The sequence below is a fragment of the Condylura cristata genome, unplaced genomic scaffold (assembly GCF_000260355.1).
Source record: "Condylura cristata isolate star-nosed mole 26May11 unplaced genomic scaffold, ConCri1.0 scaffold00022, whole genome shotgun sequence".
NCBI lineage: Eukaryota > Metazoa > Chordata > Mammalia > Eulipotyphla > Talpidae > Condylura > Condylura cristata.
Genome location: NW_004567123.1, coordinates 23,015,758 through 23,037,612, shown reverse-complemented (window position 1 = coordinate 23,037,612; position 21,855 = coordinate 23,015,758). Strand labels below are relative to the sequence as shown.

At 43.4% G+C, this 21,855-nt stretch overlaps 1 protein-coding gene across 2 annotated transcripts in view; it reads right to left on the bottom strand.

Annotated features, from left to right (window-relative positions):
- Positions 1-21,855, bottom strand: part of ATRN (attractin) — a 100,412-nt gene that overhangs the window by 31,755 nt on the left and 46,802 nt on the right. For both annotated transcript variants that reach the window (XM_012728267.1, XM_004687360.2), the window contains exons 10-18: positions 21,542-21,696; positions 20,226-20,310; positions 13,467-13,687; positions 11,373-11,494; positions 10,413-10,551; positions 8,714-8,904; positions 6,504-6,723; positions 4,963-5,148; positions 3,943-4,176 (exon numbers count right to left, since the gene is read on the bottom strand). In XM_012728267.1, coding sequence (XP_012583721.1) covers positions 3,943-4,176; positions 4,963-5,148; positions 6,504-6,723; positions 8,714-8,904; positions 10,413-10,551; positions 11,373-11,494; positions 13,467-13,687; positions 20,226-20,310; positions 21,542-21,696 — 1,553 coding nt within the window. The remainder of the gene's footprint in view (positions 1-3,942; positions 4,177-4,962; positions 5,149-6,503; positions 6,724-8,713; positions 8,905-10,412; positions 10,552-11,372; positions 11,495-13,466; positions 13,688-20,225; positions 20,311-21,541; positions 21,697-21,855) is intronic.

Here is a 21,855-nt window from a genome sequence, read left to right as displayed (position 1 = left end):
CCACCAAAAGATTAATTTTCACTGTTATTCCCTGCATAAGTAACAGAGGCTCATGATAATTTGAGAAGAAAAAGGTGGCAAGTCACAGACAAGCATACCACCCAGAGATGGCTGTTCACATTTGGTATCTTTCCTTCCAGAAGTTTTTGTATACAGTTTTATACAGTTGTGTTCATATTAATATTCCATTTTGATTTCTTTTTAACTTAGATCACAACGTTACCACATTACTTACCATAAATAGAACTTAAATGGCAGAATGATTCCTTTGAGTCACAAGAGTCACAGAACTATCCCCTTATATTTGGTTTGGTTTACAATTTTTTTTTATTATTAGAAAAGTAACCACCTTTATCTATAAACATTTCCAGAAGTGGGATCACTGACGCTGGGTCACGTGGGTCTTGATAACCAGAAAGGCAGACGAAAACTGGCCCCTCAGCACTGCTCGGACAGCTGTGCAGGCTGTGACTGCAGGCTGTAGGGGCCCCACCCACTGTCAGCAGGGGCTCTGGGGTGCTGCTTCTGCTGACCTGTCACCTCAAGAACGGCAGCCATTCTTGTTGCACTTGGCCACCCACTAGCTACCCCGCCCCTCCAGGTATCTGAGTTCTACAGAGACTGCAACTGAAAAGCTTTAAATAACTATTAGTAACGACTATACTAAAATTACTTACGGTGTGTGGGTATACACATTCATATGAAAATAAGCAACAGTATGAGCAAAAGGACAAAACACAACACATACCAAAAATATAAACCTAAAAAAAAATCGTTTCCTAGTAAAAGTATGTATTGTGGCTCAAGAATGAAAGACTGAAGAAATGCTTCTTTCTTTCTTCCCCTTTAAATTCTCACTGAAGTTACAGAAAGTTGATGAAAACAAGGATAAATCAAAAAGAATATGAGGTAAAAGGTACTATCAAAAGGCTTGAGAGACACTTCTGAAGTACTGGGGAATGTCTAAAAATGGCAAAGCAGACAGAAAAAGGGGAGCTGGGACACACCAGCATCTTAATGGAGGAGGAGGGGGCTGCCCAAGTGACCTGCTGCATGTTGCCGACTGACACCTCAGACATGCAGCTGGGGCTGGGGCCAGAGCAGGCCTCTGGCGTGGTGGACAACAGGAAATGACTCATGACCTGCTCTGTGCCTGCTCAACAGCTGGCTGAGGCATCCCCTCTGCAGGAGCTGCAGAGGGGACAGACCATTCCGAGGGGGCAGGCAGAGGTGAGATATGGATCGGAAGGGAAAATCAGGGCAAAGGCCCAGTTGCCTGAACAGAATGACACATTGACACCCAAGGGCGTCACTCGCACATCCAGGGACACACACACATGCCTCCAGCCCTGGTCCATCGCTCCTGGGCCCTCCCACTTGGGGAGAAATGTAGGCCTCTCAGCCACAGCCAGGGAGGATCTGGGCTGTGCAGCTGGGCCTGGTGGGACCCTGTCCCCTCAGGCCGTCACAACACACCTTCCATAGCTCAGCTCCTATCATGGGCTGTTACCTCACCTGATACAGATCTGATATTAAAGGAAAAGCACAAGAAAATGTACAAAATGATGTAAAAAAAGAAAAAAAAACATTAACTACTAGCACATTAAAAATACAACTGCCGATCTTCCAAAACATCAGATGAAAAATGGGAACACAAAAAGTCAATTGCTTGGTAAATAAAAAACTGGTTCCTCATTTTATTTTATATTTCCCTATTCTTGCTATTTCTTTTGCTGAGAATGAAAAGATGCTTCTTAATTGCCTGCGAGGTAAAACAGGAATTTAGCACAATGGCTGAAGCCCCTACTTCCCCCATCCAATATTTCCAAAAAACAGCTGTGCACATTTCAGAACAAAGGGGTTCCAATCTTATTAGTGTATCCCACAGCAGGTACCACTGGTTGTAACAGGAGGTTCGGGGTCAGATGTTTTTGATAAACAAAACAGTTCAAATCTAATTATCCCAACCTGTAAATTCCTGTCCCCTTGGTCAAGCTACGGACCAGGGCTGCGGGCGTGTGCATGTTACTGGATGTGCCCAGTGACGCCCCTTGAGGGTCAACCTGTCATTCTGTTTAGGCCACTGGGGCGTTGCCCTGATTTTCCTACAACAGCTTCATTTCTATTTTACATCATTCTTCTTCCCTTTTTTTTTTTTTAAACAATATTTGCTTACTTTTCTCAGGCTTAGTCCCCATAGCATTCCCACCACCAACTCATCTGTTTCTAACTCACCTATCCTGACTTCCACATGAATTCTTTCCTGCTTCGCAGAAGTCAAGAATCTCAGGGTCCCTCAGTGCTCCTTGACCCCAACATTTTTGCTCACTTTTTTTCTATTAGTTGACATTTAACTTTTTTTTTTTTCCTGAAGGTCTCCATACTCTGGATGATACTCATGTGTTATTTACACTACAGACAATTTCTGTCTCTGTCTCTTGCCCTTTACTTTTATTTACAGAGGACAGAGGGCCTCGCCTCTCCTCCCCACCCCCTCGCAAAGGTCCTCAAGAGTCCTGTGGTCAGACACAGGCTTTGGAGAAGATCTCACTCACTGATATCCTGGCATCTATTGCCTGTCTCCCACAGTCCGCAGGCCCACCAGCCTATTTCTGAGCTTCACAGGAGGTGAATCAAAGGCCAACTTCCCAGAGCTGTTTTCTCTGGGCAGCACCCCCAGCAGCAGGGGGTGTTCTATTCTTTCTGGCGTCAACCAATGGAAAAAAGGACTAGAAGGGAAGACAAGAGAGAAGAGGAGGGGAGAAGGGAAAGGAAGAAGGCAGGTAGGCTCACTAAATTCTTTCTCCGGTCAAAAAAGAAAATGACCTTTCTCCTCTTCCTTTTCATGAAGAAAAATCTGTTTTTAAATCCTTCCTTGGTTCCTTTGATTTGCATATACATGTAAATTTTTTTAAAACTAAGCACAGGCTCCGGTCTGCACTACAATGCAGGAATGCTTTTCTTAGGGCGCTGGGAGCCACCTCTTTGGAGTGTAAACATCAATGCTGCATCGGTTTCCCAGCAACTTGGGGAATTCAGCCCAGGAGTGCAGGGCCAAGTACCCAGCTGCCTGCCATAAAGACAGAAAATTTTCCCTTTGGATAAAGACCATGGATGAGCCCAGATATTCACCCAATTACCATGCTGAGTCAGGGTAATTATGAAAGTATATATAACAAATGGTGCTGCAAGAGTCTCTCACACAGAGACAAGTTACTGTTTGCCTTTAGAACATGTACTTCCAGGTTGGATGTGCCAGGCCACGTAAAGGCATGTGGACGGCCCACGATGTGCACTACAGGCTGGCTCAGTGATAAAACTGTTGTGTTTCTTCTCTACATTTGTGGGGTCACAGATTTTATTTTCAACCCCACTCCCACCCCCCACCCCAGCCCCAAGAAATAACGGCCATCTTACATTTTTAAGTAAAAAACAAACTGTGTAAGGGTTCCTTAGTGGTCGGAGTGCTGTGGTAACATGCCTGGAGGTCATTCTAAACCTACACCTTTAAATCATAGTGTTGGAGACCAATGTCACGTCAATAAAACAAACAACCGCTGTAGAACAATGTGCATAATATGCAAAGCACAGAAGTGTGGAATTTTAAAATATTTCCATCAGTGTGTTTGGAGGTATCAATATCAAAACTTAAAAGTTTTTACTGCATGAGACACTGGGGCAGGGGATTTCTAGTTTTTATTTAAATCTGTAATTTTACATTTTTTCTAATGAATATGTTCCTTTTGTAGTGAAAGTGAGCTCACTTGAATCTCTTAATATTTTCATTTAGTGACATTAAATTTTTTCTCAGATGAAAATACTTCTCCTAGGATAACGATTTGTTGTCTTAAAGGAAATCCATATAAATAATGTAGCTTTCAAGGCTCAATTCTTTGTAAATGGGTAGTGAGACACTTGCTTTGGCTACAGAGGACATCTTACCTGGACACTGAATGAAAGACCAGTTGTACCTGCCGTCCTCCAGACACATGCTGGAATTGAGAAGGGGCTGTGGGTAGGAGTGCCCCGTGGGGGCCTGGGCAGGCATCCTCACCGGCCCTTTGTAGGAGCCCTCGAGGCACTTCCCTTTGCCGGTATTGCTGGGGTCGGTGCACCAGCCACAGCCAGGCTGCTCCAAGCAGTGGCTACAGGTGCAGTAACCAGAACAGTTCTCCGCTGTTAAGAAAAACACGTGGTAATTCACCGATTTTAATGTATTGCATTTAAATTCCTTTTCCTTGGGCCCTGCCTGGTGGCGCAGCGGGTTAAAGCACTGCACTAAGAAGCTTAAGCCACCTCCGCATGAGTTCGATCTCCGCCTGCCCTGGCCACTGCTCCCCTCAGCAGTATACTTCGTCGATCTGCCTGTTCTGCTCCCCACTCTGTCTCTGGTGAATCCTCTCACCCTCCACATCTCTGGCCTGTACCCCAGTTCTGTATGAATAAATAAATAAATCTAAAAGAGAAATAAATCCCTTTTCCTTAACAGACTATTCTGGATGAATCTAAATCCTTATTCTATTATGGTTATTTAAAGTGTCAAAACAAATTGAAAGAGCCCAATAGTGAATGAAAGAGCCCAATAGTGAATCCAATCGTTTGCCCAAGTGACAAGGGCTCCTCTCCTCGCTCAGCCCCAGGATGCTGGAGGCAGAGGGGACCTTACCGGTCACCTCCTGGAGAGCGCTTATGTTAGAAGTTACTCAGCTTGGGTTGAGTAGCAGGATGCTGAAGTTGAGTGGCTTATGTCTGTACGCTGATCTGTCCTACATGTGTTTACTTGGGTCAATGCACCTGATTCTGTCTGATTAGGCCACCAGGCAGTCTCCAAAGAGATCTGAGCAGAAAGGCCAAGTTCAGTCTGGTCCCCAGCCTGTCCGGAGGTGGACAGGCTGCTTCACAGAGAGCGCTGCTGCCCCCGCCCACACACCAGTGAGTGCCCGGAGCTCACTTTTCACTTACGGGGGCAACTGCTCATGGTGTACCACTCCATACACTGGCCGAAGGGGAAGGAGGCCACGTAGGCGTTGGAGTCCACGCACTGCTTCATGTTGCTGCACCACATGCACTCGGAGCTGCCGCTTGTGCACTCGCCGCACGCAGTCCTCAGGGCACACGGCGTCCGGCACTGCTTGGCACTGTGGTTCGCTGGAAGCAAACCCGAGAGACGCAGTCAGAACTCCCTCCACGCTGCCCAGGAGGAGAGGTGGGACCCACTGTGTCATGGAATGAACTCAGTAGACTACACTAAATGGAGGAGAAAGTAGAAGCCATGAGCGCCGCCGTGAGCTAACTTACTTTCCAAAGAGCATTAGGGACAGAGATGAGAGAACAAGATAGTATTTCCATAAGGGCAGGGATTCTAAATCTCCTTAGAATGTAAGGACTCGGGATGAACTTTAAGGGGGCTTACAACCCAGCTGGGTATGTAAATCAAAAGTCTGTATAGTTGGGAAGGAAGAGGGACCACCACAGTCATTAAATCACCAAAGTGTTCAAGACCCAAAAAGTCTGAGAAGTCCCTATAGAACAAGTAGAAATCATAGTTTAAGGTGACTCTACTATGCTATGAATTCTCTCCTACACCTCTGAATCCTCAAATCACAGTACCTTCCTGAAAAGAGACTTGAGGCCGGTGAAGCAGTCTCCCACAGTGCCCAGAAACATTCCCTGGGGGCGCAGCGGGTTAAAGCACAGCACTATGAAGCTAAAGCCACTTCAGCACAAGTTCGATCCCTGCCACAGAGGTGACCCACATGGCGCGGCAGACCTCTCCTGACCCGTCCGTTGCTCCCCTCAGCAGTGTGCTTCCTCAATTGCCCTGTTTGGCTCCCTACTCTGTCTCTGGTGAATCCTCACTGCCCCTGAACCTCTAGCCTGTACCCCAGTTCTATATGCCTAAGTAAATAAATGTTTAAAAATACAAAAATTCCCTCTTTCACTTCTGTGTGACTCCCCGGGGGTATCTGTGTGCTGAGGTGCTGTGCCTGGCCTGCCTTGATGACGTCTGCAGGGCCCAGAGGAGAGCAAACCTTACAGGGCTCTCCCGCGCAGTCCAGGGAGCCTGGCTGGCTGTTTCCTGCACAGAAATGCTCTCGTCATTTTGCTCCCCTCTGACACCATCTTCCGCCACTGCCCCAGGAGTGAATTGCGTCCTTGTCTCACCTTTACTGTGTTTCTACTTGCATTTTGTGTTCTCTCTATCACGGCATTCTCTGCCAATGCCAAGAAAGTTTCAGAATAATTCTCAAACCTTCAACCTTATTAATTAAAATACTAGGCTCTTTGAGTAGTGTTACTTATCTGTGTTTCTGCTTATGGCTCATAGTAGTCACAGTCAGAGACTATTTCTGTTTTTAAAATTCTGCGTTACACTCTGCTCCGTATGCTTAAAATCAGGACTCCACCAGATTTTCATGAATGTTTCATACATCTCAACACCTACTCAAGCCTACGGCTTCTCTCCGTGAGCCTCCAACCCAGCCCACCCACTCTCTGCTTACCAGGCCTTTCACAGACGCTGCCGTTGAGTGGGTTGATACAGGTTGCAGCCTTCAAGCCCCGAGTGCTGGGCTCAGACAAAATCCCACAGAACCCGGCATCACTGGGCTCAGACGGCATCCACTGGAGCAGGCTGTTTGTAAACGGAGACATGTCTTCCCAGCACCAGTAAGACACGTTGATCTTCCGAAGGCCAACCCAAGGGGTTAAGGTGAGCTTCGACTACAGGCAAAGCAGACTAAGCTATGAATACAATCAACGTCTTGACTCCAATAGCTTTCCAGTAAAAACCAAGTGACACAGACCCCACAGATGAGGGGAACCTTACTGGACCGTTAGGATAAGGAGACCAGCACTTCTACATCACACACTGTACCTGGGACATCAGAGCTTCCATTGAGATTAGCAGCAAAGCAATAGTAAAGCTCCTGAGCTCCCAAACCCTGTGACAAATGCTATGCATTGCTATCTCCTCCCTCCAACGTGGCTTAAATGTGTATCCACACATACGCTCACCTAACCAATACCACGAAATATTGATCACATGCCTATTCTCATGTCTTTAATTCTGTTTTAAGGCCTTCACCAATTCAGGTGATTGAAGATTCCCACCTTCAGCTGGGATATTGGCTGACATTGTTTTTACAGGAATAAAAGGATAGTGATCTCCTGGGAAAGCCTGTTTTCTGTTCTACTGAATTTTCCTTCTCAATGCAATTTAAAAAAAAAGTAAATAAATAAACCAAAGTATTACGTTAGCCCAGAAATGAAAGGAATTTATAATTTTGGCAGCTCACAAAACATAATGTACAATGGATTTACATTTTTGAGAGCAAAAATAATACATGCCTATTTAAGAGACCTAAGAGAAATAAACCCCAAAGCCGTTATTTCAGTTGCGATGAGTATTTATTTTTATTGCTAATATTTTAAAATTTTCTTTTTAAATAAGTATTTTTTAAGGAAAGGATGATAATGAATACTTTCTATAGCTCTTCAAAAACTCCCCTTTGATTTCTTGATAAAATTAAAAGCCTTCAGCACTGTGGACATAGTCGCCCATGACTTGGCCTTCATCCCGCCTTGAGGCCTCACTCCACAGCTGCCTTGCCACCAGTCGTGCCAGCTTACCAGCAGTTCACCCAAAGTCTGTGAAAAGGGGGTACCAGTACAGAGGCCCCTTCCTTCCTCACCTTCCCAAAGTCTGCCCCATCTCTGGGGTAACCTCCTGACGGCTGGCTACCCAGCCTGCCCTAGGTGCTAGCCTTGAGCATTGTTCTGGCGTCTCCACACAAGCCTGGGCTCTGAGCCTCAGCCTTCAACCGCAGATTCACTTTCACTGTCATTGTCTCTCTTCTATTGGTCTTATCACAAGTCTGTGAAGGCCTGTTGTATAAAGATGGTCACTGCAAATTAGACTGCCCAGAACCTTCTAGAGCTAGAAAACCTGTGGGAGAGAGTAGAGGGACCAGAAGATGTACTGATGGTCAAATGGGATAGCTGAATCCTTCTAAACAGGTGTTCTTCAGAGACATGAACTGGGAATCCCTGGTCCTGGGCAAAGCTGAAAAGCATTAATTGTTTTGAGAGTGTGACTATAGGTGAGGTCAGCTAGGTCAGCTGACAGTCAAGGACAGAACACGGAGGGAAGCCAGACTAGAAAAGACAAAACATGACTGTGGAATAACAAGTCTACACGCTGCCTGAGAGCACTGGCTGGGCAGAGAGAGAAGCTGGGTCCTCTGTGCTTGTAGACTCTTGATAAGAAGTCCTCCCCCTCTGGACTGACCAGATAGAAGGCCCAGACAGATGTCCACTTCTTGGCGTGATAAAGAGTAAGTCCTAACAAGCTATAATAAAACTTTAAGTCTGAGGCTCAGGTAGCTACTTAGCAGTGACATCCCCCATGCAAGCAATACATCAGCCACAAACTAAGCTACTGATGTCACCAGAATATAAGCAGTTACACAAGTTACTATTCAATAGCATGTAATTATTCATGTATCATAAAAAGTAACAGCTATGACTCATAAAAATAAAGTGTCAAACACTGTCAGATAAGCTGGCATTAAGGGAAGGGAGCCTGACAGTCCAGCTCCAGTCTATCACACTGTGCCGCATCCTCCTGCTGAGCGAGACGCAGGCAGCCAGAGTCGGGCCTTCAGGAGAAAGGAGGATGCTAGAAACTCAAGTTCTGAGGATTTCAACTCACCATGCTCTGTGATGACTGCATCATTCGCAGCTGCTTAAGAACAAATTCTACCTTCTTCTGGGTCGTAAGAGAAGCCAGAAAGGCATTGTGATTCCTACAGGACAACTTAGCATTGTCATAGTTCTCCTTGGCCGTCGTGATCTTCAAACATGAGTTTCCAACCAAATGCCAGCTAATGCCACAGATATTTTCTTTGGTAAAGAAGGGAGAGGGGAAAAAAAAATTTTAGAAACCACACAAAACTACTGTATTCCCAATTCAAATTACTGGAAACATAAATGGTTTTTGTGATTTGAGTTTCAGGCATTCCATTAGGATGTGCTGAGGTGCACCGGACACACTGCTAAGCACCAAATACACAGCACAGAGATTTTTCCATGTTTATTGGCCGTATTTCCTGGATCTCAAGAGGCAGAGTCCAAGGTCAACCCTCTAATGTCTTAAAAGAAAACATGTTTTTGGTACCAGCATTAGCTCTGTAAACCTCTTTTTAATGAACAAATAGAAAGAAGATCAAAACCTAAGTAAAAAGCAAAAAAATGAACATGCATTTTGGAAGGGTGGGGTAGAAAACCACAACACAGAAGTGAGTTGGTGGAAGAACAAAGCTACAGGCTTCAAGGGCTGCCCTGCATCCCAGCACCAAGTGGAAGGTGAAATCAAATTCATAAACAAGGTGGAAAGATCTTTTTTGGGGGGGAAACCAACGTGGTGCCAAGCAAGCTTGTATTCTGCCACTGTGATGTGCTGGAGCCACCCCTGCGCTGCCCGGGGTCACGGACGCCTCGGGGATGCCATGAATGAGGGACACGACTCCAGCAGAGCCAGATGCCCCGGAGACACATCAGCCATGTTCGTTAACAGTGAGAGAAATGGGAGATGTCACGGGAGGGCATCATTCAGGAGCAGGCAAAGACTGGCTCCTCAAAGTGCGGCTTCAGTGGCTGTTCAAACGTACCCTGGGGCCCCACCCCAGATCTGACCCCGAATTCGTCTTCTGGCAAGATCACCACCTGGTGATCTTTGCTATGCGTGAAACTTTGAGATGCAATGAGACAGAGAAGAAGAAGCCCACTCCTGCAAGCTGAATCATCTTCCACAGCACACTCAAGGGTGCGGGGAGATGCCAACTGCCCTGCAAAAAACCCAGATGCTGCGATGCCCCAGAAGTCCCCCTTCCCAGACATCCTGAGTAGGCAAACGTGTCAGTATTTCATCCATGGTTTCCTGGTCCCAGGTGCCCAATTCATCATCCCTCAGAAGTGCCATGAAGGTATCTGGGGGTTGGAGAGCACTATAGAAGGTACTGCTAATGGAGGCATCTCTCCTCTCCCGTCAGAAGGTGCCAAAACCTAATTCCTGTGGTCAGTATTCCTCCTAAAGGTCCCAGGACGCTGACTGCTGAGACTACTACACGCTATTCTAGTTACGACAGCCGGTGTGGGCAATGGAGCAAGCCTGACGGTGTGGAGCTGAGCGGTCACCGGAGTCTCCAGAGCTGCAGGTGAGACTTCGTTTCATTTCAATAAACAGTAAAAGCAAACCTTGGAAAACTGTATTTCTGGTTTATAAATAACAATCACAGTGGTGGTGTGGGGGAATGCCTGGATAAAATGAGCCTGGTCCCACTGCCAGGTTCACTCTAAACTGCACAACACTGGACCCACACCCACCAGAGGCGCCTCTCGGCAAGGCCTACCCGGCAGCGCAATGCACTCCTGGTTCCGGGGTTCCCACTGGCAGTTCTGGTCCAGGGCACAGCTCCTGCAGCTGGTCTTCTTGTTACAGTAGTACATAGGGTTGTCCTTGGGGCAATTCTCATATCTAGCTATGGAGATCTAGAACACAGGAGACACAGGAAGAACTCAGGGGGAGGTCAAAGAGGATACTAAAAATGACAAACTCTAGCTGAGGAAGCAAGCTTCAGGCAGATAAAAATACAAGCCGAGGAAGCAGCAGCACAGTGGAGCCAGCAAGATGAGATGCGCTGCTCGAGGACATGCCTTCAACCGGCAAGGAAGCGGGGCACTCTTACGCGTTACAACTTTAACCTGCTCGTCTATAAAACGGGGATGCAGAACTTGCTGCTTTCAAATGCCTCCCAAAACGTGCCTCTGAAAAACTGTGTATTTTATGAACTGCATTCCAGACAAAGAATGCCTTATAAGCTGACAAAAACTACACAAGCTGAGTCAAATCTTTTTCTGCATCTTATTATAATCTAAATAAAAATGCACAAATGGTAAGCATTTAAGTTATGCTGAGTTTAGAAATACCCTAAGGCAAGGAGATTTGGCGGGGAGTCTCTTATCTCCACAATGCAATATGAGTGTGACACCTGATTCCTTTTCAGTCTCAAGACCTAACCTGCTCAAAACCTTGTATAGGTAGAGCCATCTGGCCTTCACTACCAGCCTCACACCACGGACTAGTACTGAGCCACAGTCATGCTCAGGGGCAGAAGGTAGAGTATCCAGAAAAGTCACACCGTTTTCTAAAACACTGCTAGAGCAACCGCTCCATAAAAGAAAATCTGAATAATAATAAAATCAAAATCTCCTTTGATGGTTTTAAAAATTAGTCTGGTTTAGTATTTACACCATATATGCAATAATCGAAATTGTCCCCTGCTCTGAAATCTGTGGGAACAGCCTCTGACCTGGCCTTCCGTGCAGCTGTGGTTCATTGGGACGCAGTGGTCATTGCACCAGTGGCAGTCATTGGTGTTGGCTGTGCAGCTGTAACAATCCGTGTGCTGGTCACATCTGTCATGATCGAGAGCTGCAGAGGGAAGAAAAACTCATCAACCAAGACAGCTTCTCAGAAAAGTCACATCAAGGCTAGTGAGTTGCTGCTGAGCACAATCTGAGACTGAAGTTAAAAAAAAAAAAAAAAAGGTAACAATGGTTGGGAAGGAAAGTAGCCAGTGAACCTGGCAGGAAAATATATTGGTATGTTCAATTTAAAATAGCATTTAGAAATAAGGAGACGATCTGAAAATATACTACGGTGTACTACCACAACAAAAGACAACAATATATGTAAGTCAAGCCGTTATGCTATATGCTATCTGCATTAAACTTAGTATGATGTACGTGAACAAATTCTCAATAAAAGGAGGCAGTAGTAAACAGAAAGTAAAAGACAAAGATGGGTTAGATCAATTTAATTTAACAACAGTATGTATGGAAGAGTGCCTGATACGTGGAAAACTTTTCCTCCAAGAAAATCAACCAGCAATAGAAGGATGATCGAAAGCTGCCTCAGAGGCAAAGTAATGTAGGAAACCACGCCATTCCTCCCAGCTGCAAGCCGAGGCTAATCTGGGTGCAGGAAGCAGGCAGCAGACAGAACGCCTAGGAGGCTCTACGCTGCGATGCATTTAACACACACATAAACGCAAGAGAACAAGCTGGAGAACTTCTGGGCCACCGCAGACCTGCTACCGCTCCATGTGGGGTCAGGTCAAGGGCAGAAGCAAGAGAGAAGCTGCACAATCGACTCATCTGTTGAACCACTCCGGACTCGGCACATGGTGGACTCCATGGGCAAGAAGAGGCAGAGGCCCTCCCACAAGGCCCCTGCGCCGCTCCTTGGGCTGCTCTCCCCAACCTGGTCATCACCCCAAGGAGGGGACCCATTCACTAAAGAGTTATCCAGGGAGTCCACACCTGAGATGAGCTCACAGCAAACCATCTAAGTAATTCAATATTATGTGCTACAAACTTCGGCATTTAGTTTTCAAATTTGGTTTAAAAACAACTATTTCATTGATTTTATTCCTTTCAGGTGATAGGGACTAGCCTTTTGGGTTCTGGTCATCTCAGCTAATTCTTAGCACCTGTAGCCCACCAGATGGTTTCCTGGGTGTTCTTACTGAGGACTGATGTTCAGGAGTGAAATCTGCCTTTACACCCCATAGGACAATGAATCAACATATTTAACTAAAGTGAACAAATATTTTAGAAGTGTTTTTCTTACTTCTAAAAGGACTTTCTCACGCCTTACTTCATTGTATTGTACTGTGGTATAGATCAGATCTGCATGAAAGGGCAAGAAGCTAAGTAGGTAAGACGAGGAAAGCATGAGGGCTGGTTCTGGAGGCAGGGGTTGCCACTCGCCCTCAGCAACACTGCTTTTCTATCACTGGAAGCCTAGTTAGTAAAGCCAGAATACTTGGCAAGGCCAGCAACTCACCCTCTGTATGCTGGAATGACCTACTGCAACATAGCTGCTCTGGGCGGAGTCTCTTAATCTCATTCTTAACAACAACCTGCCTAAATCCAATATGGTGGCCACTTGCCACATAGCACATTCAACTCAAATCATAAAATTTAAAATTCAGCTTTTCAGTCAGACCACTCTCAACTGCAAGTGTTTTGATAGCCATACTTTACTGGGCCAGGGCAGATACAGAACACTTCGGTCATCACCAAAACACCCTACTACATTGACTGCAGTGCCTCAGACCAACTGCATCGAGGTGTTTCTGAAGGGGATATACAACATTCATTGGGTGCCAAGAAGGTTTTGTCTCACCATTAGCAAAGAGCTTCTAGAAGCCAGATGGGATGTTCCCAGCCATTGTAAGGATGTCTGGGAGACAAGCTAACTTTCTAATAAAGCTTTTAAGCAAGTTACTACTAAATCATTCTAGATAATAAAATGAACATGAAAAGTATTCATATGCTAAGTACCTTCACAACAGATAAAATGAGATCTCAAGTCAATTTTAAAGAAGGAGGGAACATACTTCTTTTGGAGAAACATTCTGATTTTAACTTTTCTTCTTGTGCTTCAGTGGCCAGCTCCCAGGAGATACACCGAGATGACCCTGCATTCCACACACACCGGATGCCAGGTCCTGCTGCCAGACAAGCAGCCTCGCTCTGGTGCGCCTCACACTGCTCCGAGGTGAACACTAGGATGTCACTGAGGAGGAGACTGTTGAAACCACCAAATACATACATGGTGCTAAAAGGGGAAAAGGGAGAGTTGTTTACTGAAAATTCATGCAACCAATGCCTGATGCAGTTTTTGTAATCTTCAGACAAATCTTATATATCACAAGTCCTGTAAGAAATGATTTTTCAAGGTCTCAAAAAACAGTCTTACCCCTACCCCTCTGAATTCAAACTTCTCATCCTGGCCTGTAACTATCCAGATTAGTTCCAATAATCTACCTATTTTCACCAGCTACATTTAAAATTCTCATGACAAGTGACTTTTAAGCATGATTCTCTGGAATATTTATAGTGTTATCTAACAATTTTTTTTAACATTTATTTATTTATTCATGCAGAACTGCGGTATAGGACAGAGATGTGGAGGGTGAGAAGATTCACCAGGGACAGAGTGGGGAGCAGAACAGGCAGATGGACGAAGTACGCTGCTGAGGGGAGCAGCGGGCGGGTCAGGAAAAGTCTGCCGTGCCATGTGGATCTCCTCCGGGGCAGGTGGGGATTGAACTCATGCGGAAGTGGCTTATGCTTCTTAGTGCAGTGCTTTTAACCCGCTGCACCACCAGGGAGGGCCCCGTTATCTAACAATTTTTAAAATTAAAAGACAAATCTATTTTTCACAAACAACTGCATTCATTACATGACTCTAATATATCCTTTTAAATATTAAAAATAAAAATGTACCATTTTAAAAGCATAAAGACTATCATTATAACTGTATAATGAAGACACAGGCCAATAAGAAACAGATAAAAGTGCATATGGAAATTTAGTACAGAGTGAGTGGCATCATAACTAGTGGGGAAAAGATGGGTTTTTCAGCAAGTGGTAATAAGATCTACAAATAAAGGAAAATACAAAACTGAATCCATTTCTCACTCTATATCAGGATAAATTACAAATGGATCACAGAGCTGCCTGAAAAGAAAGTAAAACACACAAGCACTGGAAAAATACATAGGTTAATTTCTCCATAACTTGAGAGTAGGAAAAAAACCACTGACTTAAAATCTGAGGGAATTGTGAAAAATGATGTAAAAATAAACTTTTTAATAAAAAAAAAAATCTGAGGGAATTAAAACAATGGAAAAATTTGATTCTATAAATTAAAGGAAATTTTTGCATAAAAAATAATGCTATAAACAAAGTAAAAGGAACATGATATACTACAAAAAAAGATTTGCAACTTTCATACAGGAAAAGGAATATCCCTGTGAGGGCAAAAAGCAAATGTATTACAGCACATGAAAAATGATTTCCTTCAGTCACAAGAGAAATGCAAATTAAATTGTATTGAGGTATCGTTTCTCACGTAAAAGCACAAAGAATGGCAACATATGTACAACACTGCAGCTGGGCATATAAATGGTACAATCTATAGAGAGGAATGTGGTTCACTTATCTTTTGAACTGGAAATCAAATTAATAGAAGTCAACCAGAAAAATACAATACCAAAAATACAAAAAGAAATATATATGAAGTTATTTGCTAAAAGCATTAGCGATAATAACAGCAAAGACTCAAATAAACCAAAATGTCCACCAGTTGGGGTGTGATGGATAAAGTATGGTACAGCCACACAACGAAGCACTAAGCAGATGTAAAAAGATGGTGTGATCTCCAGGATGTATTATTATGGGGGACAGTATGGGGGGAAGGCAAGGGAATGCAGAGAAAAGTAGTATACAGAATATACTGCCATTTGTCTGTTGGCGGGTGGAGGTCAAGCATCCATACACAGATGTATTTTTTACTCTAAAAACAAGAACAGTATTTCTTTGTTTTCTTAAAAGACTTAAAAAGTAATGACCAGTACGGGGGAAAAAGAATCTGCCTAGTGCTATCTCAAAACCATTCTCCAGAGCACACACACACACACACACAAAAACACCAACCAAACCCCAAACCCAGAACTAGTCAGAGAGAAATCTAATTTCATATCTGGGATAAGAAATATTCCTGAATAGCCTGGAAGATCTTACCATATCAGAAAGAAAGGAAGAAGTAGGAAAGTATTAGAAAGGTTCATGAGCTAGCACGATGGTTGGTCAATGGTTAAAGATAGGAAATATTTGAAATTTAATAGTAATAAAAAAAACTATAATGGACTGAAATATCGATATTTTAAAATCCCTACATTCATAGTGATACGTGCATTCTTCCAAAAAGAAAAACAAAAAACCTTCGTCATCTTTGGGGAATACTAAGAAATCGGTTTATCATTTTGAAAATTGATAAACAAAGTGATTTTGCCAAAACATTCAAGCGAATCTGACCAAGCCAATTTACAGGAAGTTCCAGAGAGAGACCGGGATGTTATTCAAAGCATAAGGATGCAATAATCAAAGTGTATCCTACAGAAAACTCTATACAGATCAGGCAACGCAGCTTCTTTAACAAGAAAGGGAAAAACAGCACAAGGAGGATACAGACTATGAGGAACTTGAAAGACATTTCAGCCAATTACAGTATATGGATATTATTTGGGTGCTCACTTGAACAGATGACATTTTTTTAAATGATGAGAAATTAGGAAACTTGAACACTAGGCAATGAGTGCTAGTAAGGAATTACTAATCACTTTTAAAAGTAAGATAGGGCCCTCCCTCCTTTTTAAAAGTACGACAGGTTAGAACAGCACTATGAAGCTGGCTGCAGCCACTTCAGCACGAGTTTGATCCCAGCCAGGGAGGTGACTGCATGGCGCGGCAGACCTCTCCTGACCCGCCCGCTGCTCCCCTCAGCAGTGTACTCTGTCAATCTGTATGTTGTGATCCCCGCTCTGTCTCTGGTGAATCCTCTCACCGCCCTTGCACCTCTGGCCTGTACCCCAGACTGCATGCATAAATAAATCTTTAAAAAAAAATAAATGAAAGTATGATAATTGTAGTGTGGTTGTGCTTTTTAAAAAGCCTTTGAAAGATACTCAGTCAATCCTCCTATTTGCAGATTCCATACGTGCAAATTTGTCTACTTGCTGAAATTTTTTCTAACTCCAAAGCCAATATTCGCGGTGGTTTTGCAATCCTTCAGTTATGTGCATGCACAGAAAACATTTCAGTTGCCCAGCACACACATTCCCAGCTGAGGTTGAACAAGGTAACACTCAGCCTTCTTGTTTGAGTGCTCATATTAAACACCGGTGTCCGTTTCATGATTTGTTTAATGCCATGCTTTTCTTCACACTTGTGCTTTATCTTGGCGATTTTGCTATTTAAAATGGTTCCCACGAGTAGTGCTGAAGTGCTATCTAGCGTTCCTCAGCACAGAGGCTATCTAGTGTGCCTTGCAGAGAAAATTCGTGCATTACATAAGCTTTGTTCAGGCAGGAGTTACAGTGCTGCAGGCGCTCTGCTCAGTGTCAATGAGTCAACAAACTATAGATCAAATCAGGCGTCATTAAACAGAGCCACATACAACTAGGTTATAAAATGGTGGTTAGTTGAAACAATGTGAGCAGAGGCTCACAGGAACCTATCCTAAAAGCGATGATTTAATATTTTCTAGTTAATGTAGGGTCAGGTCAGTGGTGACTTTATGGACCTTAACTATACTGCAAATAATAAAAAATCCTCTGAATTCCGAAACAGAAATGGATGGACTCATATGCTGGGAAGCTGCTTCAAAGTAACCTGAGTAAGTTAGCGTGGCCAGCAGCTGCCGACTCCAAAAGGTGAGTGACGGGGACATGAAGTTTCATTATACTGTATGTGTTACACTCCCTCTACTTTTAGGTTTTAAATATCCATAATAAAAAGTTGTGACTCTTTCCAGGGGCGGAGGGAGGAACAACATAGTACATGATGTATCTGCCATTTTGCCTAAATCTCTTTTCTATTTCAAGGATCACACTGAATTCTCGCACTGAATAACATTACAAATGGGCCTGTTATCGTTTGCATATTAACATGTAATAATTAGTTTCATTTTGTTTTTAGTCTAAGGGTAAAAGGGAATCTTTGTAAATCATTTGAAATCTCGATCTCTAAAAAAAATAAAACGCAAACCATTGTCTCTGCTTGTTCATTCTGAAGTAACTGTTTGGCATATACTACGAATGACAGAATCTCGGATCTCTCTTTTCAGCCCAGAGAGTCAACCAAAAGCTCTGTTCTACCTCTCAGCTGCCTCAACTGGAAGAGAAAACTGCAGGTTGAAGAAACTCAATTTATCTCCTTGAATACTGTTCACCTCCCAGTTTCTGTGCAGTATGCCTCATCATCTTGCTATGTCTCCACTGTATACTTCTTCAGTTGTTCAGTAAGAGACTGTGCTGGCTGCTATTTCCTTATCCACATTCATAACAGCAATTCCCTATAACAGCTAAAAGGTGGAAGCAATTCAAGTCTCCAGAAACACTGGATGAGTGGGTGAACAAATCGGTCTAAAAATGCTACTATGGAAGGCCAAAGCCAATGAGGTTATGGAAGCGATATAGTTTGTATCACAGAGCACACTGGGCCACATCTGTCACCTCTTTTGTGTCAATCACTGGGACATCCTCAAACCTGTCAACCACTCTGGCAGATTAAAACCCAAACAAAGAGGTAGGCCAGAGGCTGTGCAGATGGGAGAGACAACCGTAGCCTGAAGTCTCTGAGGCTGAGGGAATTTTTGTGGCAGAGGATTTGTGCTTCTCTTACTGAGACTTAAAAATGGGAAATAAGGGCCCTCCCTGGTGGCCCAATGGGTTAGGATGTAGCACTGCAATCTGGCAGCAGCCACTTCAGTGCGAGTTCGATTCCTGGCCCCGGAGGTGACCCACATGGCACAGCAGACCTCTCCTGACCCGCCCGCTGCTCCCCTTAGCAGTGTACTTCATTGATCTGCCTATTCTGCCCCCCACTCTGTCTCTGATGAATCCTCTTACCACTCTGACACCTCTGGCCTGTACCCCAGTTCTGTATGCATAAATAAATCTTTTTTTTAAATAGGAAATAAGACCAATAAACAGAAGACACAGAAAACAGACTCCAGAGAGTATAAAGAACTTGTTATAAATAAAGCCTACAGACAAAGAAGAAACTTCCTTCTTACAGTTTCCATTCCTAGATATGTAAGTATCTCCCCCAGTGTCAATGCTCATCAGTGGCCATGCTCATCAGCCCTCCTTTACGTGTTTGAAGGAAACGCCTGCAGTAAGTGGGAGTTTAGAGCAGGTCAATTCAGATCTTGTCCAACCATTTGCCAGGAAGGTCAGCACTAATACAGAATGAGGTATCAAGTAATTCCCTCAAAATTCCCCCTTTATTAGACTAATCAAATAGATTCTGTGATTCTCTCAGTTACTATATCTTAAAATAGACACATTTCAAGAACCAAAAATAAATACCAGGTTTAATGTCTGACTTCACTATGGGCTTCCTTGGTATCACAGCAAGCAACACATTAAGCCAGTCAATTTGTTGCTTAACTCAAGTAATTACAGTGTAGCTGTATCTTCCTGGTACAGGAGAGAGTTTTAAAAAAGAGGAGAAAGGGGACTCAGGTAGACCGTGAAGTCAGAGAACAGAGGTGGGGACAGTGTGAGGCTGGTGCTCCCCAGTTTCCCACGAGAATCAAATCCTTCCATTTTAGTCTAATCTATCAGATATGCTCAAAGTAAAACTGTGTTCTTTGGCAAATTTTCTGCTGAGTGATTACTTCATAAAATATGTCCTCTTTTCCCAATACATGACAGTCTGAATTCTGTCATCTCTTCCCTTACCGTATCTCCAAGACAGGTGGTTTTCTTACCTTTCCTAACCCAAACTGAATTACTTTCATCTAACCTGTATCACCACACTGAATTTTTGACAGCCAGAGGAAATGGGCAGTAGCATTTCTGTAATTTTGGGATTGATAAGGCCTAGAATTTTAAAAGGTGAAGTAGATAACAGTATGCTGATAGCAATCCAGTAACAAAATGAGAAGGAATAGTAACCCAATGACAAAGACTAGCCGTTTTAATGAATTAGAAGTCTTTCAAGCACACTGTAACTAACAGGTAGGTGGCCACTCTGGAGCTCCCTACCTGAGATGACAGAGCCCTCCCCAGAGGCTACTCATGAAGGCTCCTTTAGTTTGTGTCAGGCATTTTCAAATAATGTAACAAAATACAGTGCAGACTTCAGATTATCCCAAGACTGGATAGGTTTGATGTATTGGGAGTTTCAGAATCTCCAACTCTGTTCGCTACTTTATCTGCTTTCTGAAGTGCCTTCTCTCCCCCGCCCCCCCAAATCGTTCCTTACTACTCAGACACAACTACAAGAAACTTGACAACCGCGAACAACAGCAAACAGCAAAGGGCAAAAGCAACCACCACACATAACTAAGGGCCAGCAACAGAGAGCAGACTCCCACATGCTCATGAAACCGCATCAACAAACCTGGCAGCAGAAGGAACTAAACCCCCATCAAATATTTAACTATAAATCAGGCCATGCATACCTACATAATTCTGTGAAAAGCCAATGGGACAAATATGTGCTAGCCCACGCCTTCCTGTTTTACTTCATTTTCATTTTAAGCACAAGAGAAATGGAGCAAACACTTCTTTTCCAATTACCTGTTGTGTAAGACTGCTGAATGGCCGAACCTGTTGACATCGTGGTGGAGATCCGGTCTGGGAAGCACTGACCAGCGATCACAAGCTAGGAGCAAGAAAAACACTTCAAAAGGGACGGCCATGCACAATCAGTTGAAACTGGCATTTTCTTTGAGAAGAAGGCTGCAAGAAGTATAACCACACGAAACGCGCCTCTCAGCTTTTCTATCTCACATGGCTAGTTCAGCAGTGGTGAGCCGTGGCGGGGATGCAGGACCACGTGACAACCCTACTTAGCAAGTGGGCATGCATCCACCATACTCACGTCGTCCTCCCTGTTGGCCATCACTTTACCCACTATGGTGTTTTTAAACTTAAGCAAATTTGACCTTTTTCAAAGTTAGGCAAGTAAAACAGTAGGTTCCAGAACTACTTTCTACTCTTCTTTCCATGCATTTGTCCAAACCTAAGAGTTAAAATGGGGAAATATAGATGGACAATGAAAACCAAAAATATTTTTTCCAAAAGTTGTCTAACTTTTTAAAAGCCTTTTCCTAGATTCTCCAGATCTACTAACTTTTGTGCAAAAAGTTGCTGACTCTACAGTATTCCCAAGGATCCAGTGTGCAAGGTTCCTACACAAGAAGCTTTTCCCAGACCTTAATGCCCTCAAGTCAAGGGAAGCTCATAAGTGTTCTCACATATTCCCTCAACAAGAAACACCCTGAACTGAGATGATAACATCTGTCCTATCACTGCCTTTTAGACATGAGGTCAAGGACTGTAAATTATTCATGTTATAATCCCCAGTGTACCAGCTTAGGGACTGGCACATAAATGTCTCTTAAGAGAACATCCAAATGATGCTATTTATACAAGAGAGCTTAGTATTTGTTTTACATGAACAAATACTGCCCTCTTCTGGTCAAGTATACTACCACACCAAAATTTGTAAAATTCCATGTCAGAATAGACAGCAAGATTACTGGAGCCAGTTTCCAGGAGATAAAAGAGATAAATACGTATTGAAACAAATTTAATACGATGCCAGTGGTCATAATTACATAACACTAATATGAAAGGCATTTTTAACATAGGAAGAGTCGGTTATCCAACTTGCCCTCAAAAATTAACATTCAGCCATTTAAAGGGAATAACAAAGGATTTAATATAGAACTAATGCTTTTTAATCAATGTTCATTAGCTAACTCAATCTTAAAAAAAAATCAACTCTCTTTAAAGGGCCTATTCATTTTTAATGGTGATATTTTCAATTTCTTTTCAAATGTTGATCATAGACAAAAAAGCCTTGAAGCTAACCCATCTGGGAAACTTACCAATGTCGTAAACCATGAAATCTGAAGAGAAGCACTTGGCGCCGTGGCTCATGGATGTGTCGTTGTGTGTGTTTCCGCCAAACACCAGCATGGCCCCACTCACTATCACAGCTGTGTGCAAGTAACGGAAAAATCGGCTGTCCTTAAGAATGGTCCTTTTGAGTTTATTTAAAAATAATAAATATAAGGTTAGTCTCTTAGAATAATTATCATTTGCTAGTGCAAACAAACATTTAACTACAAAGCTGAATGTGCAAACAGCTGTCTACTTTTCCTTACATACAAGTAACTTTCTCAATAATAAACATAAAATC